Source organism: Hemicordylus capensis, chromosome 2 (assembly GCF_027244095.1).
Source record: "Hemicordylus capensis ecotype Gifberg chromosome 2, rHemCap1.1.pri, whole genome shotgun sequence".
Taxonomy (NCBI): Eukaryota; Metazoa; Chordata; class Lepidosauria; order Squamata; family Cordylidae; genus Hemicordylus; species Hemicordylus capensis.
This window is the reverse complement of record NC_069658.1, coordinates 314,394,517-314,420,258: the sequence shown is the minus strand read 5'-3', so window position 1 is coordinate 314,420,258 and position 25,742 is coordinate 314,394,517. Positions and strand designations below refer to the sequence as shown.

The 25,742-nt window shown below is 41.3% G+C and overlaps 1 protein-coding gene across 1 annotated transcript in view; it reads left to right on the top strand.

Annotated features, from left to right (window-relative positions):
• The window catches only part of SYN2 (synapsin II), a 354,597-nt gene that overhangs the window by 269,364 nt on the left and 59,491 nt on the right, over positions 1-25,742 (top strand). The window contains exons 6-7 of the mRNA XM_053292837.1: positions 18,815-18,877; positions 21,853-21,995. Coding sequence (XP_053148812.1) covers positions 18,815-18,877; positions 21,853-21,995 — 206 coding nt within the window. The remainder of the gene's footprint in view (positions 1-18,814; positions 18,878-21,852; positions 21,996-25,742) is intronic.

The window sequence follows — 25,742 nt, the reverse complement described above, 5'->3', positions numbered from 1 at the left end:
TGCCTGGGTCCAGTCTATTATTCCTGCAGTGTATCTGATAACAGGTATAGCCCAAGTGTTTATGGCTTGTATGATGTTCCCGCCATTGAGTTTGGACTTGAGGATTTTTCTAACTCTCCTGATGTATTCACTTCCCATTTTTCTTTTAACTTCAGTGTGTGCAATGTTATAAGCCTGGAGAATGCCCAAGTATTTGTAATGTTCTTTCTCTTCCAGGTTCTTGATCTTGCTTCCATTGGGCAGTTCTATTCCTTCTGTTTTTCTTATTTTCCCTCTGTTTATTATTATTATTATTATTATTATTATTATTATTATTATTATTATTTTACATTTATATCCCGCTCTTCCTCCAACGAGCCCAGAGTGGTGTACTACATACTTGTGTTTCTCTTTCACAACAACCCTGTGAAGTAGGTTAGGCTGAGAGAGAAGTGACTGGCCCAGAGTCACCCAGCTAGTTTTATGGCTGAATGGGGATTTGAACTTGGGTCTCCCCTGTCCTAGTCCAGCACTCTAACCACTACACCATGCTGGTTCTCAATATGTGTTATGGGGTGACCAGACTGCCAGAGGGGGGACTTTGAAGCCTGCTGTCCACCACTCCCTGGGACCAGAAAGGTGTTGCTGGGGTATCCTCCCCCAGGGCTTGTGAGGATCTAGCAACTAGGCTGAGGAGCACTAGCCCTCCGGCGCACATACCTGCCTCCATGTCCTCTCACTCTCATGATAGAGCAGTCTCATGCAATTTGATAGAATAATGCTCCAGGTGGATGGTTCTTCTCACGAGGAATGCCAGTCTGCATGCTTTCACCCCAGGGGAAGGGGCTGGAGCTCCCTTCCACTACAGATTTGTACAAAAAATAGAGCAGCACCATTCAAGAATACCAGGGGGTATCTTTTCACCCAAACTTGGGGTATCACTCCCTAATATGTGTGATCTTTGTTGGTCAACAACCAAGCTACCTGGTTCCTGATGTCACCAGGACTCCATGTGCTTGTGCAAATATTCTGCAGCCCTTGATTTGTGGAGATCTCTTCCACTGTGCCCATCTTGTCATCCCATCCCTTTTTGGAACAGATTGGGAAAGGGGGGAACATACGACGCAGTGGAAAGCTATAATTTCCCCAATGTGATTTTCTCCCTTTTCATGCATTGCAGATTTGGACACAGCAGCTCGTCATCCCCATTGCTGGGCAATGAGAGGAGGAGTTCTGAGAGTCCATAGGGTGGGGCAACTGATCAGAGAGATGGCCAGTGAGTGGCATGGCTGGCATAGAGCTGGTGTGTTTCTGGGCTTGTCTGAGCTGCCCTCTCTCTGTCTTGGGAGAGGACACAGAACAAAATCCAGGTTATGGCAGCGGTGGGATTTGGACAACACAATACCGCCTTCAAATTTGGGGTTCAGCCAGTGGAACTCACAACAAACTGAAGATTCACATTACGGTTTGGAATTGCAAACCTCGGTCGCTTTTGTGACAAAACCATGGTTTCATGCATTCAGACAAGCATGAAATTAAACCTCTGGCTTGTTCGCCTCCTGTTTTGCTTTAGGCAGCCAATCTCTTTGTCCTTGAAAATGACAATTGCATATTTAAGTTAACAAGACTTGTCAGTCTTTGAATACTGGGGACAGGTAGATGGTCTGCAAAGATGTTTTAACATGTTGCTCTGCCCATTGAATCCCATATCAAACATGCCACTTTCTCCCCCACTGAAAAGTGCCCTGTAGTATAGCACACATTAATTTAGTTACTGATTCTAATGCTTAATAGTCATCAATAATGTCAAAGAAGCCAAATTTCACATGAAATGCTCTTCAGTCTAAAATTTAGGCATCTTTAGTTCTGTGTTTGAGGTGGGTGGTTTTTTTTTTCTTTCTTCATTCATTCTTCATTCTGCTGAATATAATATCCTACAGAAAACACATCTCCACGATCACCGTTCATAGCAACCATGAGCGAGGCAATTCACTGAAGTCAGTCATGACAAAATTCTTATTCACTTCAGTGCACTCAGTGTTGTGCTCTTTAGGCACAATTCAACCAGTATATCTTTCCGTTTAGAAACCACGTACAAAATCACGTACAAAAACAGAATGAAAGCCATCTCATATGTACAGTTAAGCCAAGGACATGTATTATGTTAATTCATAATTAGGATGATACCTGACAATGGATAATAAATCTCATCTTACAGTGCATTCTAAAGAGTAAGCTGTGTGGGTAGCAGGATATTTGAACTGACCCCAAAGAAATGCCTGCATTGAGCTGTTTCTTGGTATCAGAGGAAAAAGAGAAGGATGATTGTGGTACCTAAAGAAAGAGGAAAGAGAGTGGGTTAGTCAGAGTTGTATCTGCTAGCTGTTTATTTATTTGGCAACATCTGTCGACATTTCTGAGCAGCAGTAGATTCCCTGTTGCCATCAAAAACAAAATGCTGTCTTTATGGAAATACAGCTGCTACATTGTTCTCCTGCAGTTGTCCTCAGCAGACAACTGCTAACTTGGCAAAAAGGCACCTTTTAACATGGTGATTCTCTTTATTTAGCAGGGGGAGAGTAACTGGCCCTATCCACACTAGGGATGTGTGTTTCGTTTCGGATACAAAACGTTTTGTGAACAAAACAGGCCATTTCGGCTGTTTTGTAGCCAAAACAAAACACTCAATGCTCAAAATAGAAAAATTTGTAGCCAAAACAAAACGTCCCTGTTTCGGATAAAAAGTGTTTTGTTGTTTCGGCTGTTTTGGAACTCCATTTTGCAATCGCAGAAAGTCTTTCTCCTTCAATCTCCATTTTTAGTTTTGACATCTGTTTGAATTTCCAGCCCTTCCAGCCCGCAGATTGGAAAGCGAAAGCATGGGCTGATCTGCTGGCAATTGCCTCCTTATTCCTTTTAAGCAAATTTAAGGGTAAATTTTACCCTCATTGGCCAGAGGGGCAGTGTGCATTTCATTGTTGTTATTTCACACTGTTGTGTGTAGATCAATTGCATTTCAGGCGGGGGGGTGTGTGTGGATGTGCATGACCTTTGGAAATCTGCCTGATTTTTTCCAAAGCTCTGCTGTTGTTGATGTGTGATATTGATGTTATTTGGGCTGGATTTGGGGCAGAAAGGGGGCTTTGGGGGCAGAAGAGTGGTTCAGGTGGTAGTGCCCCAATGGGTGCTTGCTGCCACCCAGATTCCAAAGGAATTGGGGAAAGGGTTGATTTTTAAAGAATTTCTGAAGTTGAAATGTCTTTGGGGCAGATTCGGGGCAGAAAGGGGGCCTGAGGGGCAAAACAGTGGGTTGGGTGGCAGTGCCCCAAGGGGTGCCTGCCACAACCCAGATTTCAAAGGAATAGGGCAAAAGGCTGATTTCTTAGGAATTGTTGGGAGTTTACACTTCTTTAAGGTCCCCCCCCCCAGGGAATAATGGAGGTTTCAGCAGACCCATAACTCCACCTGGGGGGCACTGGGGTGGCTGGGAGTGAGTGGTGATGTAGTGCATATAGGGTGCCAACCACCCCCATGGGTTGCTAACCCATGGGGTGCTGGGTTCTTTTGTTTCTGAGGTGTTCTGAGTGTAGATTCTCTGGTAGCATATGAGATTTTCAATGACAAACCATGAATCCACTCTCATATGCTACCAGACAATCTGAATCTACACTCAAAAAATCTCAGAAACAACAGAACCCAGTACTCCATGGGTTAGCAACCCATGGGGGTGGTTGGCACCCTATGTGGTCTACACTACCACTAGCCCTGGGCCACCCTGGTGCCCCCCAAGTGCAGTTATGAGGCAGGAATTATGGAGGTCCATCATTCCCTATGGGGAAGAACTTTACAGGCACAAAAACTCCATTACATCTTTAAAAATCAGCCTTCTGCCCAATTCCTTTGAAATAATTCTGGTAGCTTCCTTGCCCCCACTGGACACTAACACCCACCCTACTCTGCTCTGGGCCACCCCTTTCCCCCCAATATGAAGCTATACTTTTGCTGAAACCTCCATTCTTCCCTAAGGGAAAAATCCTATACTTCAAAAATTCACCAAAACCCAGCCCTTTGCCCAATTCCTCTGAAATTTGGGTGGTGGTTTCCACCCATTGGGCAATACCACCCCCACCCACTAGTTTTTCCCTGGGGCCATTTTTTAAAATCCAAAGCGTTTCAGATTCGGATTTTGCAATTTCGAACAAAGACAAAATTGGGGTGTTTCAGATTGGCTGGTTTCGAACAAAGAACAAAATGGGGGTATTTCAAATTCGGGCCAAAGACAAAACAGAAAACAAAACAAAATGCACAACCCTAATCCACACCGCAGCACAGTACTTCCAGTGACTGTTGCTGGTGTGTCTATCTTGTGTTTCTTTTTAGATTGTGAGCCCTTTAGAGACAGGGATCCATCTTATTTATTTTTTATTTCTCTGTATAAACCACCCTGAGCCATTTTTGGAAGGGTGGTAAAGAAATCAAATTATTATTATTATTATTATTATTATTATTATTATTATTATTATTATTATTATTTCTTGTTTACACAGTCAGACAGGTGTTATTGACTGGTTTGTTTTAGCCAGACATCGAGTCCTTCCCAAGGACCTGGGATGGCTGAATTTTATCATCAATACTGTTGGTTATTATAGATATCGTCACAAAATATAGGCTGTTCCCAGTAAAGCTGCTTTTTGTAATTGGCTGATGGTGATTTCTGTGGCCCCTATAGTGTTGAGGTGCTCTTCAAGGTCTTTTGGAACTGCACCCAGGGCGCCAATTACCACTGGGATGATTTTGGTCTTTTTCTGCCACAGCCTTTCAATTTCAATTTGTAGATCTTTGTATTTGGTGATTTTTTCTATTTCTTTTTCTTCTATTCTGCTATCCCCTGGTATTGCTATGTCGATTATTTTCACTTGTTTTTCTTTCTTCTCGACTACATTTATATCTGGTGTATTGTGTGGCAGATGTTTGTCTGTTTGTAGTCGGAAGTCCCATAATATTTTTACATCTTCATTTTCTTCAACTTTTTCAATTTTATGGTCCCACCAATGTTTGGCTACAGGTAGCTTGTATTTTTTGCAGATGTTCCAGTGTATCATCCCTGCTACCTTGTCATGCCTTTGTTTGTAGTCAGACTGTGCGATCTTTTTACAACAGCTGATCAGGTGGTCCACTGTTTCATCTGCTTCTTTACAAAGGCGGCACTTGCTGTTTGTGGTGGATTTTTCGACTTTTGCTCTTATTGCATTTGTTCTTAGTGCCTGTTCTTGAGCAGCCAGTTTTAAACCCTCTGTTTCTTTCTTCAAGTTGCCATTCTTAAGCCATTGCCAGGTCTTGGTGATGTCTGATTTTCCACTTACATTGTGCAAATATTGACCATGCAGGGGCTTGTTTTTCCATTTTTCTGCTCGGTTCTTGACTTGTTCTTTCTTATAGGCCTGCTTTGTTTCATTGGTGTTGAATAGTTTTGCGTTATTGACCATTTTAAGTTGTTGTTGTTGTTGTTGTTGTTAAGCACATGCAATGTTCAGGAAGATCTGGTGGTAGCTGATGTATCAGTCCACATGGCTCAACAGGGCAGAAAGGGAAACCATCACATAAAGACAACAAGGAGTGTGAAGCCCTGTAATGGTTTCAATCTTATCCCATGTAGAGCTATAGATTTTTGGGGGGAAGCTATAAACATGATAGTATAGAGATTCCATTGAGGCCATGCACACAACCATAATCACTGATGCAGGGGAGGGCTGGCCGGGAGGCAGTTCAGTCTCGCTCCCCTTTTCACTCTGCTACTCACCATGGCGCCATGGTGAGCGGCAGAACAGGAAGCTGGAGGAGGTCGTCTGTCATCCTTCACTGTACTGCTCCAGGAGAGTGGGGTAGTGCAGGATCCTCCTTCAGCCTGACACTCTTACCACCAGGCTCAGTATATGCTCAGGCTGCACATGACCCTGGTGCCAGGGTTAAGGAATGTTCATGCCCTTAACCCTGGCTAACAGCTGGGGTCAAAAGTTGGGTCAGGCTGGGTGGGAGCACCGGGATCAGAGTTAGGCTGCTTGTGTAAATAGCCTTCATTGTGTTACTATGGTTAATTGGTTACTATGGTTAAACAATATAAAAAGTGCCTGGTATCTTGACTGTGTAGGCACTCCTAACATCAGTGCCCAGGCTGTGTTACTCCCACACTGCTCCCAAAATGTGGTACTTTTGAGCAAGAGTGAAAATTCTTTTGGAGCTTGCCCGTGCTCCAGAAGTGCTCTGTTAGACTGGAAACACGCCCTGTTTGTTTGTTTGTTTATTGTTGAATTTATATGCCGCCTTTCATTAAAAACTATCTCAAGGCAGTTTAGAAAAGTTAAAAAACATACAATAAAATGACAATAAAAATATTAAGCTGAAAATATAAAAACAAACCAAATTTAAAATCTATAAAATACAGGCATAAAAACTATACATGGGTAAAAACACATAGAAGCAGCAATAAAAACAACCATGTAAAAGCCTGGATTAAAAGCCAAGATTTAACAAGCTTTCTGAAAACTGTGATGGAGTCCAAGGAGCGAATGGCCACTGGAGAGCATTCCAAAGTCTGGGGGCAGCAACAGAGAAGGCCCTGTCCCGAGTGCACGACAGCTGAGCCTCTCACATTGTTGGCTCCTGGAGCAGAGCCCCCTCAGATGACCTTGTCAAGTGGGCAGCAACCCTTGGGAGCAGGCAGTCCCTCAGGTACCCCATGCCCAAACCGTTAAGGGCTTTACAGGTCAAAACCAGCACCTTGAATTGGACCCAGAAACGAACTGGCAGCCAGTGCAACTCTTTCAAAATGGGTGTGATGTGCTCCCATCAGGCAGCTCTGGATAAAACCCTCGCTGCCACGTTTTGCACTAGCTGCAGTTTCCGGATATTCTTCAAGGGCAGCCCCACGTAGAGCGCGTTACAGTAATCCAGCTGTGACGTGACTAAGGCATAGGTAACCGTGGCCACATCTGCCTTCTCGAGAAAGGGACGCAGCTGGCGCACTAGCCGAAGCCATGCAAAGGCACCCCTGGCCACCGCCTCCACCTGAGCTTCCAAAAGCAGAGCCGGGTCCAGTAGTACCCCCAAGCTGCGTACTTGCTCCTTCAAGGGGAGTGCAACCCCATCCAGAACCAGTAAAATCTCCTCATCCCGATTGGCTCTCCTACTGACCAATAGTTCCTCTGTCTTGTCTGGATTCAATTTCAGTTTATTAGCCCACATCCAGCCCATCACGGCCTCCAGCCCCCGATTCAGGACATCCACCACCTCCCTAGGATCAGATGACAAGGAGAGATAGAGCTGAGTGTCATCTGCATATTGCTGACAACTCAGTCCAAGTCCCCGGATGACCTCTCCCAGCGGCTTCATGTAGATGTTAAACAGCATGGGGGACAAGACCGAACCCAGCCGGACGCCACAGGCCAGTGGCCATGGAGCCAAGCAGTAGTCCCCCAGCACCACCTTCTGGACCCTCCCCCCAAGAAAGGACTGGAACCACTGCAACGCAGTACCTCCGACTCCCATACTGGAGAGGCGGCCCAGAAAGATACCATGGTTGATAGTATCGAACGCCGCCAAGAGGTCCAGCAGCCATCTAACCCCAGCAAAGTTATTTCTGCTCCAACCAAGCATTTCCAGAGTATGGGCAAGCTCCAAAAGAATTTTCACTCTTGCTCAAAAGTACCACATTTTGGGAGTAGTATGGGGGCTCATACAGCATGGGCATTGATCTTAGGAGCACCCATCCTCCATTAGTCAGGATGTCAGTCCCTGTTTGTTAACCATAAAATTTTGCTGTTGTGTTTTAAAGTTTTGAGCACTTAAGAAATTGTTTTATTTTCCCCTGTGATTGAATCAGAAAAGTTTTCTTTAAAAGCAGCAAACAATTAAAAGTTGGCTAGTGGATATGATGCCATTGTCATTTGTGTGCTTATTCTTAGACTTTGTAGTAAAATTAAAACACAAAAAGCAATTGATTGAGTTGTCCAAAAGTATTTTGCAATTAGATATTTTAATATAAGTGTCTTTAGGGATAATTCCAGGTCCATTGGATTCAACTTTCCTGACAATACATTCAAGTTAAAGTTTCCCAGCCAATGTCTTATTGATATTATATGGCACTTTACTGAAATATCAAGAGACTTTTAGAAAGTATGATGTGGGTGTACAAAAGCAAACCTCTTCAATAAAATGTAGCTTTAAACCATTTTTTCCAAGCTGAACGATCTAGTTGAACAATCTTTTCAACTAAGTCATGTGCAATTTTCTTTAATTAGGGTGCACAAGTGAAGCTTCACTTAATTTTTGTAAGAAAAAATAAAATAGTAATTTATTTGTTACTATTATGTTGAATCAAGGATTTTATTTCTCAAAAAGTTCAGCAATTTATTTATCTACAATATTTGTATTTTTCCATGGTCCATCTTATTGACTCTTCATAGATGCTGTTACATCAGTTAAAGGCAACCATATTGTAAGTTCAGACATGTGCCCCATGTATAAAGAAAAATTCTTTGGAGAATCTCACACCATACTATTTTACCTATTTGATGGATACAGAACCTACCTTCCCAACATGTATACACAGTGGCCGACATGATAACTATGGTAACGCTGCTTGTGCAACTGCTCGTTCTTAACAACACTGTGGATGTTTGCACACCCATAGCAGCCCCAACTTGGAGTGTTCTGGCAATGAAATGCTGCACATTGTGTCAGCCACTGTATATGTTATGAGAGTATATTGGATTTGTGGGGGAGCATATTGGCCAGTATAACTTTTCCAATATAATTAAGTTGGAAAAGCCAAAAAAATCTAAATCTAACAATTCTGCTGCTATATGAAGTTTTAGAATTCATAAAATACTCTGGTGTTTGGGATATAAATTGTGAGACAGAGAATGGTTTCTAAATGTTAGCAAATGTATTTTTAGTTAATAAAGAAATATGTTTCCCTAAGGTTGCCAGGATGATCTAATGGGGAGTTCTAGCCACTGAATCGCATGCAGATGCCCCTAATTAATGTAATTAATGTGTTTTAATGTAAACCGCCCTGAGCCTTTTGGAAGGGAGGTATAAAAGTTTTAATAATAAATAATAAATAAATAATTTATTAACCTATAATGGCATATTATTTGCCTAAGGTAAACACTGATGACGTGAATATCCTTTTAGCAGGTACTTTAGTAGTCCCAGTGTCCTAGGAACAAATTTTCAAAACTGAAAGGAAGAGAAAGCAAATTGGAAATATTTGCAGTGGTGATTTTTTCAATAATGACCAATACTAAAAACAACAACTCTGTGAGTATGGGCATCTTTAGAAGGAATCCAATCCAATCTGCAATGAGTCCAATGCCCATAGTTTTTCCATAGGCTTAGTAGAGCCATGCTTTCCCCATCTATGTGCATGTGTAAGCAGAGCAATAAGCCAGTGAGGAGAAAGGGATTGACTGCCTTGCAATGCACATATGCATCCTGTGGAGCACAAATCAGATCAAGCTGTGGAGAGATGGATAAGAAAATGAGAGAAATGGATAGATCTGTTGCCCCCCACTCATCTGTTGCATTGCCTGCACAAGATTTATGCATTGGCAGGCAGGGTGAGAGGAACAGTTTTCTTTTGTACCTATGGGAATCCTCTACATGAGGGTGCTGCTCGCTGGGCAAAATCATGGAAAAATATTCATTGTACATGATGATGCACCTCTTCACATGTTAACATGCTGGTTGTTACTATAAACCCCTTAACAACTTGGGTCCAGGGTACTTAAGAGAGTGTCTTCTTTGTCATGAACTCTGTCACCTGTTAAGATAATGTAGAGAGGTCCGGTTAATTAATTAATTAATTAATTAATTAATCAGTTTTATACCTCCTTTCATAATGCATCTCAAGTCAGTTTACAAAAGTTAAATACAATAAAATTCCATAAAAGTTACATTTAAAACGTTAAAATCAATCAAACATTAAAACCATAAAACACCAACAAACAATTAGAAACAAATGCAAGGAAGCTGAGAAACCTGGACCCTCTAGGAAGTAAAAGCCTGAGTAAATAGAAAAGTCATTAGTTGTTTTTTAAAAGGAGCCACATTTGTCCCAGAGCAAATGTTTACTGGAAGAGCATTCCAGAGGCTGGGGACAACCGTAGAGAAGGTCCTGTCCCATGTGAACGACAATCTAGCCTCTCTCAACATCGGCCCACGGAGCAAAGGCCCCCCTGACAAACTTGTTGGGTGAGCAGCAACCCTTGGGGGCAGGCGTTCCTTCAGGTATCCAGGGCCCAAGCTGTTAAGGGCTTTAAAGGTAATAACCAGCACCTTGAATTGGATCTGGGAACAAACTGGCAACCAATGCAGCTCTGTCAGAATAGGTGTCATATGCTCTGAGCGAGCAGGCCCAGTGAGAATCCTGGCAGCTGCAATCTGCACCAATTGAAGCTGCCAAATATTTTTCAAGGACAGCAGTGTTCTCTCTAATTCTTTTCATCTGTGTGCGGGATTAGTTTTGTTCAGTTTTGTTCAGTATCAAAACAGTGAGTGCGCACATGCATTCAGAATGGGGCTTTCCTGATTCAAGCTGAGCAGCATCTAAAATGAACTGAGCTAACATTTAAAAAAACTTGTGAGCGCAGTCAAGTGTGCCCGCCTTAGAGGGAACACTGAAGGGCAGCCCCACTTAGAGCGCATTGCGGTAATCCAGGAGCAATGTGACTATGGCATGGGTAACCGTAGCCAGATCTGCCTTTTCGAGAAAGGGCTGCAGCTGGCGCACTAGCCGAAGCTGTGCAAAGGCACCTCTGGCCACCGTCTCCACCTGAGCATCCAAAAGCAGATCCAGGTCCAGCAACACCCCCAAGCTGTGCTTGCCACTGGCTCATTTGGTGGCAACTTGGGACTAGGCTTTCTCTGTGGCTGCCCCAGGGCTTTAGAATATGCTCCCTGTCAAAATAAGAGCATCTCCATCTCTGATTGCTTTTAGGAAGACCCTCAAAACACTGTTTGCTCAAGTTTTTAACTGAAGTTCATTTTAAACTCTTTTTATCCCATAAACTTGTTTTAACTTTTATATTCTGTGAAATTGTTTTAAATGTTTTTACTCTGTTTAATATTTGTTGTGTTCTAAATTGTGTACACCGCCTTGAGATACACATATCAGGCACTATATAAATATGATAGATAGATAGATAGATAGATCACTCTGTTCAGTATATCACAGCTTTGTGAACCCAGTAGAAAAAGCATGGAAGTAATTTACACTAATTCAATATGCATTAGTGATGATAACCTTATATAATGATGCTTGTAAATCAAGAAGCACACTTCCTGAGATGTGCATAGAGGCGCATAAAGCAAAAGTTTACAGCCATTAAAATGATGAAAATGCAATTAAGTCACAGTAGGGACATACAGAAGTGTTATAGTACACATGAGGCATACATCTACTGAAGATATTGATTATTTAGGCAAATAAGAATTTGAATAAAGAACAACTGTATTTAAGTGCCAAATACTGCATTTTAAAGGTCATGTGGTACAACAAATCAGACATATGGCAACATGAAGTATCAGAAAAGGTTATTTCTAGGATTGCTTACTTTGTGATTTGAACAATTCATATGGCATGATTTGTGTGCACAATTGCAATGCTTACTTTGTGAACAATTTTGGAAAGGGATCAGTGGCATAGTGAGCTTGACGGCAGCCCAGGGGCAAACTAGGAAGGGGCAGCAGGAGCACTGCACTGCAAGCTGGCTGCTTTGCTCCCTCAATACCCCGCCAGCAACTGCAGAGACATGCTGCTGCTCCAGCCCTTCTACTCCAGTTATGACAGTGGGCAGCAGGAGTGCCACATGCCACACCAGCCCATGGGGGAGGAGAAGTGAGCAAGGAGGCCCTTGTCAGGGCCAGGCAGTACGGGGAGGCAGGGCAGCACAGGTTCTTCGGACCCAGCCACCCTATTGAAGCTCAACCCTGGCAAGTGGGTAGGATTGTGCAAACTGGTTCTAAACCCAGCTTTCTGTGAATGCATAGCAGCCATTTTTTAGGCCGCTGTGCATGCACATGGCCTATTTGCATGACCACACTATTGCGTGGCTGTGCAAATAAGCCATACGTAGGTGCAGCGGTCTCAAAAATGGGGGCTGAAATGGGCCAGCCCATGGGAGACCAGGGGAGGAGGGGGAGATGCCAGAGACCAACCCCGCAGCTGCTGCTGCACCCCCCAAAGGCCCCTGCTGCCCTCGCGGGGCAGTAAGTCATTTTTTAAAAACTAAAAATTGAACACACACACCCCTTCGAACCGGGCCTGAACTAGTTCTAATTCAAACCAAACTGGGCCCTGTACAAGGGGTACCAAAACCAAAAATGCCCAACCAAGCCACACAAACTGTTTTTGTGCACATCAGTAATAGTGGGTGGATAGTGGTCAATGCCTATTATGGCATGAAGTAGTGCTAAACATGGGTTGGGTGCAAATTGTTCATGTCATAGGAGGCATAAGCCATATATCACGGCTGATCATAGGAACATAGGAAGCTGCCATATACTGAGTCAGACCATTGGTCTATCTAGCTCAGTATTGTCTACACATGGCAGAAGCTTCTCCAAGGTTGCAGGCAGGAATCTCTCTCAGTCCTATCTTGGAGAAGCCAGGGAGGGAACTTGAAACTGTCCGCTCTTTCCAGAGCAGCTCCATCCTGTGAAAGGAATATCTTACAGTGCTCACTTCTAGTCTCCTTTTCATATGCAACCAGGGTGGACGCAGCTTAGCTAAGTGGACAAGTCATGCTTGCTACCACAAGACCAGCTCTCCTCTCCTATCATGACTGCCTTCTGTTCTTTAACAAATTGCTTTGCTTAAATATTGGCTTTGGGGGGAAATGCCAAGATACAGCTGATGGCTAAGTTATTCAAAAATTCTTGGCCCAGATATGAAAACTGTTTTCATTGGCTATGAATAATAATGAATTAACATGGAATTAGAAAATAGAAGATTTGACCAACTTAATGAAAGAGGACTTCTTTTTATTCCTTTCTTGTTTGTGGATCTTAGACTATATTCACTTCAAATGCTGTCAGACTATTAATCTCTTCAGCTTTTAATTAAAGCTTACATCTCAGAGCACCTAATAAATACATTCACCGAAACTCTTAAAATTCCATGAATCCCAGCTTCTATTAATAGATGAAATAATAGTCTTGAACACTATTAAGAATTCATGGCCTGAAAAGAGAGCTTTTAGGACTGCATGTTTCATAACTCTGGGCCAACTCACATGAGGCTGAAATGCCCCGCTTGTGATCATCTTGAAATTGCACATGGATGTAATGTGGAAGAGTTTTTGTGGATATGACACTGTGTGATTATCTCCATGCTGTGCTGTGAATATGCAGCTACCCCTTTTTCCATGGTGATGCATAATGCCACCATCATTATGGAATCTGGGCATCTAAATATACTCTTCCTCCATGAGAGCATTGGTTTCTCACAAATGTGAATCTTGGTGACAGCCTACGTCAATAGTATGAGAGCCAACGCACGTGTGAACCAGCCATCTGTGCTGAACACAGTTATTTACAGGGAAATTATATATTTAACTTTCTCAGTTCTGTTTACACAGATATAATCTATATTGTCATTCAGTACTGTGTATAATATAATGTTTTGTCGTCTGTGGGGAGAAAAACCAGTTCCTTACTTGTGTAACTGGGCCAAGAGGCACCTTTTTAACATGGTGATTCTCTTTATTTAGCAGGGGGAGAGTAATTAGCCCTATCCACCCCCAGCATAGTACCGCCAGTGACTGATGCTGGTGTCTATCTTATGTTTCTTTTTAGATTGTGAGCCCTTTGGGGTTCAGGGAGCCATCTTATTTATTTATTATTTCTCTGTGTAAACCGCTTTGGAAACTTTTGTTGAAAAGTGATATATACATATTTGTTGTTATATTAATATGTGTATTTAAAAAGTTAGAAAACTGGACTATTTGGCCAGAATTGTAAAGCATTCAACATATGGGTGCTTACCAGTTTTTGTAATTCAGAGATCTATGTTCTTCCAAGCTAAATATCATCAACAAGAGTTGCCTTTAAATTTGACAATCTTATTTTCAAGAATAGGAGAGGGTTTAGCTCTTCAGTTTCATGAAATCTCATTATAAAAAGTACAATTATGGCATGCAATATTACTGACTTTTCACTTAGGCCATTGCTTGACAATCTGTTTGTACTATAATTTAATATTGCATTATCTTTTGCAAGTCTCCTTTGTCTAAACTAAGAATTTTATGACATTTTATCTGAATTCAGCTTTCTTTTCTGTTCCATACAATGTTGTGTCATATTGCAATAATGGAGATGAAAATGTGTGATTAGTATTTAATTGGACCTGTAAGCCCTCCAAAGGCTATTTATGTCAAACCCTACTCAGATATCAATTTTGCATTTATTATCATGATATTACACATACAACCTACAGTGATTTTACAAGGAGTCTTTCTGTTGTAAATTGTGCTCCCCTTCATTCCACTTTTCTCACGTACAGTTTTATTTCAACATTTGTTTACATCTCATAGCAGCTAATAAATACATTTGCTTAATCCTAATCCCTTTTTGTAGAGAAGTGTGCAGTATATGCCTGTTATGTTATTTTATTTTGACATCACTACATTTTCCATTTTTAAAAAACCTGAATAGAGATTGAGATTGTTCTCACGTGCAACCTAACCTGGGCTAGGGACATCCAGCCCAGGTTAGGCTGCACATGAGAACTGTCAGGGTTGGGTCGAGCCCAATCCTAGTGGGGCAGCAGTGCCTAGCCCCACTATTTAACTCGGCTGTTAGCCGAGGTTAAGGAAGCGAGCACTTCCCTACCCCTGGCTACTTGCTCATGTGCGAGCTTCCAGCCTGGCTGCAGATGGAGATGGGCATCCAGAGCAATGCGTGTTACACACAGCATTGTGAGATTCATGGAGGCTGGAACAAGAAGCCCCAGCCTCATATCAATCCTCCCTGCTCTGTGCTGCATGGAGCAGGGCTGATGATGTGGGAGCGTGGAGCACGCTCCCACCAACAAAACCATGATCATCTGGGGGGGAGGCAAAGTTTGGGAAGGCTTCCTGCCTGCCCACCCACCCAGTAGGTCTTGTGAATAGCCCCAATATTTCAGTAAGGAGAGTATACAAGCCCTGTGTCAGCAATAGTTGGGCAGATGCTACAGCCCAAGCCCAGCAGAGGGTCATGTTTGCCACAGGTAGGAGAAAATGACACTCCTAATCCCAGAGGAGGTAAGAAGCCACTTCAGTGGTTCTTCCACTCTTTAGAAATGTCTTTAATCGAAACAGTTATTTTACACGTGATCATAACATACCAATTTTTCTATTCCATTTCTCTGCTGTGAGAATGTTATTTTTTAATATTTGGTGATTAATATTCTGGTGGGCACCACAACTATTTATCACTAATGCCCTAATTTTTCTAAGCAAATATCTTAGGTCACTCAACAATAAAGCCTGTGGTTTCATTTTAATTAGATCTTCTCCAATAGTTCAGATCTCTTATACCACCTGAGCCTAAAACTTTACTGGCCTACAGTTCCATCATAAATGTAAAAATCCTGTGCTCTTTACCCGACATCTCCAGCATTATCCTGAGTCTGACTACTTTCTATTATTATGTTTAACATTTATAACAGATAAATAGATATATAATAGTTAAAAGTTTACATTATTCAACTTCCTATAAAGACTTGTACAGCATTTATAGGTAACCTGATGGCCTGTATGAATTATATATTTAACTTTCTCTGAAAGAAGAGGGCAGACTATGAAGAGCATTAGCTTTATTACTTTTTTGGAATAAAGAATAACAATGTATGGAAGAGAAACATTCTCAATCTGTTACCATTTGTAGGCTGTTTCATGGCTTAATGGATATTTTACTCTGATATGTGCAATGTATCTCTAATTGTGTCATATACATCTAACAGCATAATTCTAAAGGCAGATATAGCATAGTTTCTAAAGCATCTAGATTGATTCAGGTAGTATACACTAGGGAAAAGCAATGCTAGGTGACAGACAAGTTAAATATCCCAAACCCTCTATAGAGTATTTATAAAGGGGGGAAAACCTGAAAAATATAGGTGAAGCTGATGAAGAGACTGCTCCAGCTAAAAAGGAAGTAGGATTACTATCTTTTGTTTAAGAAAAAAAAATAGCCTAAAGAATAGAAAATGAAAAACAGCCAGGTTGGTTAAAAGGATGCCAGCTGGCAAGCCTAAAGGCAACTGATGCCTGAATGCTTCCATTACATCAGATACCAACATAATTGATTTTTAAGATGGTCTTCAGACTGCTGCTAGTAATATATATTTTTCATCACGGGAAACCTTGTGTGACAAAGAAAGATAATAAATACTTCAGGGCACAACAGGTCATATTCCAAGATACTCGTTTTCAGAGCATAAATTACTTCTATCAGTAATGTGAACGCTTCCTCTTCTTATTGGAAATGTCTCCTCCTTAAAGTGTACATCAATGAGCATGAGCTGCATTACCATGGCAAGACCAATAATAGTATTTATTACCCCCAAATGTTTTTGCTTATTTAAAAGGAATGTGACTGTTCTTCTGTTGGAACAAGACCACACTCTTAATTCTCCATAGTTATGAGACAGAATGCTTAGGGTAAACCAGACAAGGAGAAAGATATTTCATACCTTGGAGCCATGGTGGTAGTTGTAGACCTGACATTGACCATTCAGTTGCTCTATTCCGATAGCTTTCTAGGAAACACACATGTGCCATTCACAAGATGTATCAGCATCTCCCATAGAAAACAAATGAGATTCTGTAGGAGGTACATTAAAATGGTTCCTTCCACAACTCAAGCTTCTCAGTCTATCAAGCACTGCTCTTGCATAGGCTGAGGCTCTGTTGATTCTCAGTTAAATAAATGATGGCTCACGATGTGCCAACTTGATACTGTTATCACCAGTGTTTAGTCCTTTCATGAGCTGATTAAAATTAAGGCAAATAGACACTCAAACTATGCTTCACCAGTGCTTAGTCTGTTTCACCAGTGCTTGATACTGTTATCACCAGTGTTTAGTCTTTTCATGAGCTGACTAAAATTAAGGCAAATAGACACTCAAACTGCTTCACCCTTAAAAAAAGGAAACAATGTTCCATACAGTTACAATGAAAAACTAGCAAAAGAAGACACCTCACAATTGTGAATATCATGTGGTCTAGTGTGCATAACTACTGCAGATGCATAAACTACTGCAATGTGTTGTTTGTAATACTGTACTCCCTCTGAAGACTGTTTGGACACTTCATTTGATGCAGGTCAGCAAGGAATTATTGATTGGTACTAGCCACTGGGGACATCCCACCAGTGCTAAAACAGTTCTGCTGACTTCACTGTTCACTGCTGAGGACAATTCAAAGTGCTAATTAATTTTAACCTGAAATAAAACCTCATACCAGTTGGGACTGGATTTCCTTCTTGTGTGTGAACCTGCTTGAACATAGGAACATAGAACATGGGAACATAGGAAGCTGCCATATACTGAGTCAGACCATTGATCTATCTAGCTCAGTATTGTCTTCACAGACTGGCAGCAGCTTCTCCAAGGTTGCAGGCAGGAATCTCTCTCAGCCCTATCTTGGAGGTGCCAGAGAGGGAACTTGGGACCTTCTGCTCGTCCCAGAGCGGCTCCATCCCCTGAGGGGAATATCTCACAGTCTCCCTTTTATATGCAACCAAGGTGAACCCTGCTTAGCTAAGAGGACAAGTCATGCTTGCTCCCACAAGACCAGAACTCCTCTTCTTGAAAACTGAGATTAGTACATGGAGGCCCTTCCCAATGTGCTCCTGTCTTCAGAAGTGAGGCAGATGGTCATTGGGAAAGAGCCATTTTGATGGTGATGCCCTGTTTACAGAAAGCCCTTCCTAGGGAAACTTGCCTGGCACCTTCATTTTTCAGGCAAGGAAAATTCATTCCTTTTTATTCATTCAGACGTCTTAGTTGGTTTTCTGGCAGTGTCCTGAAAGGTTTTATATTGAATAATTTTATTCTGATACTTTTAAATATTGCTCATATCCTGCTTCCATAATAATTTTGCATTTTTGAAAGTTTGTTTATCTGTAGTTTTTATGATTTTCTTCTTCTTGGTTATTTGCTGTTGATAGTTTTCATTTCATTGTTACCTGCTTTGCACATTTGTTGACTAATTGGAAAAAATGGAGGGAAATAGCATAAAGAACTAAAACATGCCATTCCTAAACTCTTAGAGAACGACCTTGGCTCTCCTTCCACATGCTGTTCCAGAGGGCTGCACTGCGGAACCATGAAGCTATGGTCCAGGAAAAGGGATCATTAAGTAGTGCTAAGGAGCACTGGACTAGCTGTTGGGGCATTTGCACCAGGGTATTGCATCTGACAGAGTAAAATGATTCTACAGCAGAGAACTGTAATTACCAATTGATCTATAATTAACCACTGCCTGAGACAAAGCATTGGGTAACATCTGAACTTTGCACTGTTACATTAAAGGAAAGAATCGTGTATGAAGCATGTTATATTTATTGCATTATATGACATAAAGACCGGGCTGAAAACAGTACACCAAAATAATGAGGATGATCTGCCAATAATATTTTGTCACATACAGACATTCAAGACAACCTGAATCCAGTTTGCCGAGTTTCTAATGAATCTATTCTACCTACAGACAAGTCCGACCCTGATAATGAAATGTCTATTGACTAAGGAACCATTTTAAATCTTGTTTTTCTTTCTTGCCCTCAGCTGACATTGCCAACATTTCCTGTTGTTGTGAAGATTGGACATGCGCATTCAGGCATGGGAAAGGTGCAGATGCTGTTTCTCTATCTTGGGGAAATATTATTTATTATTATTTATTTATTACATTTATAAACCGCCTCATCCAGAGGCTCTGGGCGGTGTACAATAACATATAACAATAACAATATAGTAGAGATACAAGTTTGTTATGTACATTTTACAGGCTTCATATTTTCTAATGGAGTCCATGAAAATGTTAGGGTCATACTTGTGCAAATCCATACTGAGATACACACACAGGAGGCCATTCCTGTATATTTGCTCAGTTTCAGACATATATTTTAAATCCTCTTGTGAAAGTCAATATTTTTCACTTTCATACAATTAAAAGTCAACAAAGAGCCTTGGCCAGAAATACAATAACCTTTTAATACTCTTCCTGTAAAATATTTATTCCAGTGTATTTCTGCAAGGTACTTTGATCTGTCCTATTGATTTCATTAGTTCTGTACTCCCAAACATTCTGATTGGTAGTGTCATATTTTTACATCTGTCATTTACCATCTGCTGAGCATTTTCCATTTTAAAGGCCAGCTTCTGCAATCAGATATGTTTGTGCACTTCCATTTGAAGTATGTACTGTTGGGGAGGGGTCACAAGTGACAAAAGATCTTGGCATTAGCCTATTGAATCTGATACAAAGGATCTACATTGTTTAGGAAAAATCAAAATGTCTTACTTTTTACCTGGATTATATGATGATCTGTGATAGGCAGAAATGACTGATATTAATTCAATATTACTCTGAAGCTAACCTTTTAACATTTAGAGGAAGTATTTCAGATTTTTCAGGTTTAATCTTGTATTCAAACATTCTGCTCCGTATAGCTTGAAATCCGACCTCCCATATACTGAAATTTACTAAAGCCTCTATTCAAAGACTTCTTTGTATTGTTGAAGAGTGTTGAAGAGGATACCATCCTGGAAGAGCTTTGCCATGCTCCCTCTTTCAGGATTTTAAAGAAACACCCGTAGACCGCCCCACACACACAGACAATTTTTAGAGAGGTGTTTAGATTTTATTTGCTATTTGTATCTGGTGGGTTTCAAAACTTTTATGTATCTGATTTTAATTGGGTCTCGTTTTTAATTGGAAATTTTATTAATTTATATAGTGTTATCTGTTTTATTGTTTTATTATCTTTGGGAGTTGCCCTGAGCAATACTGTTCCGGCGGGGTGGGGGGGTGGAATATACAGGTTTAATACATAAAAACAAATACAATTTAAAAAGTAAAATCAAGGCAATATCTTGAATCAAGGCAAAAGGATCTTCAGAGATCCTTTCCAGATAGCTAGCCTTACTGCTGCTTCTGCATATGTGAGTGCACTCACATACACAGCAGGAGACAGTAAGGCAGCCTCACTCAAACTCACAGATAGAGCAAATCCACAGAGCCAAAAATCAAAATTCTGTATCTTATCAAGCAAAACACAGAGGCTGTATTCCAACAGAGTATGGGGACTTCTGTCTGTTCTGTACATATGTAGTCCATTTTCAAAAAGCTGATCTTCTGCCAGTTAGCTGTTTGGTGGGGAAGAATATCAGAAGAAACTGATCCCCTCCCAAACAGATGGCTGGCAGTATTTTGGTTGGAATACAAGTGCCCCGCCTTGGCATTGCATTTGCATCCAATTTTCAATCTAGCTAGGGATGTGCATGAGAAAGCCCATTTTTTGTGTGTTTAGCCTCTAGCTGGACAAGGGTAATAGTATTCAGAAGCACATTAAAAGTAAATGATAGATAGATAGATAGATAGATAGATAGATAGATAGATAGATAGATAGACAGACTAATATGTGGAAGTGGGTATGAATAGTGTGCATGAACATTGTTCATACATAGCTAAATAGATTATGGGCGTGTTTGCGTTCACACCTGGAGCCTTTTCAAAAGAGGTGCTTGGCTACTTTCAGCTCAGCGGCTCAGCAGATTGAAAGTGAAGTGGTAGAATGGTCCACAAATTTTAAACTTTGGGAAAGGGATTGCACACACAGTGTCAGCTCTGAGATCAGTGGGAGGAGCTGCATACACAGCACCCAATTTCCAAGTAGTTCGCTGTCCAGATAGGAATCTGCTTCTGCATAGGCACAGTGTCATGAGCTGATCGGGGCATTTATATTCACTAGATAAGGAGGCTGTTGACACGAGCAGCAAAGGCCATGCTTGGCTGCCTAAGCCCAATCTTTGCTGCACATGTAAACTGCCAGGAGCTGCGTGGCTACCGGCAGCAGTGTGGTGGTGAACCTGCTTAGGGAGCCCATGACTTAATCAGGGTTAAGGGCACAGGTGCACCCTTAACCCCATCTAATTGATTGTGTGTTGGTGCTGCATGACTCTGTGTGGCACCCACACACCAACAGCTTCCCAGCTGATGTTGAGGAAATTCCAATTATGCACCATGCACTCCTGCGATGCATTATGGGAGTTCCGGTGGTCTCCTGGCCCCCAAACCTCTGTGCTGCTGGCATCAACCAGAAGTCATCTGGGCAGGTGATCCAGTGCCCAGAGGAGGTAAGCCCTTTAAGGCTTCCTCCCCTCACCACTTTTGAGCCCTTTCTCCTGCTCAGGAGAAGGGGCTCAAGATGTGATAAACTATAAGATATATTCACCATACATACACTCAGCTAACCATGTAAACAGAACTTTATTCTAGGAATCCACCAAAGTGTGACTCTTGGCATTTTCTGACCATGATGCTAGGCATTTTCTAGACTTTCAGTGTCTAGGAATAGGTATGGAGAGATTTTAGTTGAGTTATATTATGATAAAATTCATTTTGTACTTGAAACCATTTGTATTTCAGACATTTAGATTTTCTTGACCATAAGAAATAAAGCAGCATAGAAAGCTAAAAGAAATATATGAGTATGTAAAGTATGTCCAAGAAATGAGGTTTTCTTTACACAATAAATCTAATTATACTTATCTTCTTTTTCTTTCTTGTCTCCCCATACTGTATACATATGGGCTGATCACAGGTCAAGGTAGACAACCATTATGATTTTCAAGATATAGCCAGTGTGGTAGCCCTCACTCAGACTTACGCCACCACTGAACCCTACATAGACTCCAAATATGACATCAGGATCCAAAAGATAGGCAACAACTACAAAGCATACATGTGAGCAAACAAATTCTATTCTTTCCATCTTCTGATTTCATCATCTATGAAGCAGGTAACAACCAGATTTATACACTTGTGTGAAGGTTCACCATTATCCCAGTTTTGGGGAAAGGAAGGTGATCCACAGTGCTTCAGAAGTACCATCAGTCAGCAAGTAAAAGAATGAGGATGCCAAAAAGGATCTTAGCTCTGTACTAAAATGCTTTGAATAATTTAAAAATGTTAGTTCTTTTCACTGAGAACATTGTATGATTCATGAATGTGAAAACAAAGCAGATACTGCACAAAAATGAAAGGATGGAATGGTTTGAAGAAACTTAAATGGGAAATTGTTATAACATTATTTTCCATATTTTAACACTACTATGGAGGGCTAAATGGAAAAAGGGACCAGCTGTCTTCTCAGTTTTCAAACGTTTCCCAGTTTTCAAAAGTTTCCCTGCTTGCTTGCCCACAGGAGATTCTTATTTGTGATGATGCAGTTGATTATTTATTACTCTGTTTCAAGTAGAACCATCTAGGTTAACCAACTTGCTTCTGTAGCAGTATGGTCTTCCCCTTAACATTTTTGTGGAACGGCTGTTCATTACCGTTCTCTGCAGTGCTACCTGTTCCATGTGCAGGGCCAGTAAAACAGGCGCAGCTGAGGGATCTAAATGTGTAGATGAGACATTCAGATGAGACAAGATGTCAGAGTTGTAGGATCATTGGGAAACAGTGACCATAGTGTGATCCAATTGAGCTAATATGGGAGTGGAGCATTGCCACAACACAACATAACACAAATGTGTTGGACTTCAGAAGAGGAAACTTCTCAAAAATGAGGGGACTGGTAAAAAGGAAGCTGAAAGGGGAAATCAGTAGGGCCAAATTACTCCAGAAAGCATGGAACTTCACAATACTTCACAACTTCACAAAATCACAATAATAGAAGCTCAGTTAGAATGTATATCAAAAAGGAGGAAAGGTTCCACCAAGTTCAAGAAGATGCCAGCATGGATAACAAGTAGTGTCAGGGAAGCTATAAAAAGGAAGAAGACTTCCTTCAGAAAATGAGGAGAACAGGAAGAAACAGAAAATCTGGCAAAAGAAATGCAAGGAGACAATAAGGAACTCAAAAAGAGAGTTTGAGGCGCATATAGCTAGAAATGTCAAATAGCAGAAGCAGAAAACGTGCTAGTGGGGTGGTTGGACCCTTAGATTATGAGGGCGTGAAATAGATTATTAAGGAGGGATAAGAAGATTGCAGAGAAGCTGAAGTAGTTCTGTGTCTGTATTCACTATGGAAGATACTGACTCATATACTTACTCCAGAACTGAGCAACTGAGCCAATTAGAGGTGATGAGAGAAGAAATTTTTCAAGAAAAATTTCTTGAAAAGCTAAAAACTAACAAATCACTAGGTCCAGAGGGCATCCACCCAAAGTTCCAAACGAATTCAAATGTGAAATTGCTGATCTCCTAGCTAAAATATGTAACTTGTCCCTACAATCAGGCTCTGTACCAGAGGACTGAAAGTAGCTAATATAACTCCGATTTTCAAAAAGGGGTCCAGGGGGGATCTGGGGAACTACAGGCCAATTATCTTAATATCTGTGCTGGGTAAATTGATGGAAAGCATACTTAAGGACAAAATTGTTAAACGTATAGAAGAACAAGCCATGCTGAAGGAGAACCAGCATGGCTTCTGCAAGTGCAAATTTGGCCTCATTAACCTTTTGGAGTTCTTTAAGAGTGTCAACAAGCATGTGGATGAAGGTAATCCAGTTGACATAGTATACTTGGACTTCCAAACAGCTTTTGATAAAGTTCCCCACCAAAGGCTCTTGAGTAAACTAAGTATTTATGGGATAAGGGGACAGGTTCATGTATGGATTGGTAACCGGTTGAAGGACAGGAAACAGGTTAGGAATAAATGGAAAGTTTTCATAATAGAGAGACGTAAGAAGTGGGGTCCCCCAAGGATCTGTACTGGGATCAGTGCTCTTTAACTTGTTCATAAATATCTAGAAATTGGGGTAACCAGATCTAGAAGTTGGGGTAACCAGTGAAGTGGCCAAATTTGCAGATGACACTAAACTATTTAGGGTAGTGAAATCCAAAACAGATGGAGCTCCAAAAGGATCTCTCCAAACTGGGGGAGAAGGTGACAAAATGGCAAGTGCGGTTCATTGTAAGCAAGTATAAAGTGATGTATATTGGGGCAAAAAAACCCCTAACTTCACATATACACTGATGTGGTCTGAGCTGTCAGTGACTGGCCAGGAGAGAGATCTAGAGATCATGGTGGACAGCTCAAAAGTGTCTACTCAGTGTGTGGCAGCAGTGAAAAAGGCCAATTCCATGCCAGGGATCATTAGGAAGAGGTTAAAAATAAAACTGCTAATATTATAATGTCCTTATACAAATCTATGGTGCAGCCACATTTGGAGTACTGTGTACAGCAATGGTCACTGTATCTGAAGTAGGACATTGTAGAACTGGAAAAGGTGCAGAAGGCAACCAAGTTGATCAGGGGCCTGGAGTACCTTCCTATAAGGCAAGGCTACAGCATCTGGGGCTCTTTCATTTGGAAAAATGGCAACTGCAGCAAGACATGATAGAGGTGTATAAAATTATGCATAGAATAGGGAGAGTGGACAGAGAGAAAGTTTTCTCCCTCTCTCACAATACTAAAACCAGGGGTCATCCTATGAAACTGAAGGCTAGAAAATTTAGTACCAACAAAACGAAGCAGTTTTTCACACCACGCATTATCGATTTATGGAATTCTGTACCATGGGATGTGGTGATGGCCACTAGCATGGATGGCTTTAAAGGGGTCTTAGAGAAATCCATGGAGGACAGGTCTATCAGTGACTACTAGTCTGGTGGCTATAGGCCACCTCCAGCCTCAGAGGCAAGATGCCTCTAAATACCAGTTGCAGGGGAGCAACAGCAAGAGAGAGGGCATGCCATCATTTCTTGCCTCTGGGCTTCTCAGAAGCATCTGGTGGGCCACTGTGTGAAACAGGAAGCTGGACTTAGATCCCTGTCTTGGGCCTGATCCAGCAGGGCTGTTCTTCTTTTCTTATGACCACCTCTGCCATAGTATCATATGGCATGTGTGTGACCTCTGTGCTCCCTACTTTGTTTTATTGTGTAGTCTTCTGGTTTCCCTATAGTGGGAAGTAGAAGAGAAGGAAAAGCAAAAGTGCACATAAATATCTTGCAGCTAGGAAGGTATTATTGATATTGGAAGAATACATATCCTTAAAATAAACATTTGCAGTTCTCTGACTTCTTAGTATAGGGGCTTTGAATCTTTTGTTAAGACGAGCAGCTTAAACGTTTCCACCATTTTAAGCCTCAAAATTCTATTGCTTAAAAATATGACAACTATTGAGAGCTCATAACTTGACACTTGGCATTGTGATCTGCTTGATGGCGTCTACAAATGTGCCTAATTTCAAGGAGATCTGGAGGGGGGAAAATGCCACAGCTACAGCAATTTAAATAGTGCTGACAATTGACAAATTGTCCACTTTTGTCCAAACTTTAGCCACCTAATTCTTTCAAATTTTGGTGAAAACGGCAGATATATTCTGTCTGGCTTGTCTAGGAAGAGTACCTTTTAGGGGTTTGGTGAAGTTTTGAGCAGCAGGTCAAAGGTTACTAAGCATTTGAGCCTTACTGTATTGCTAGAAAAATTATCCTGTGGGTTGACCCATGCCTGTTTGTTGCTTACATCATTAGTTTGCAGAA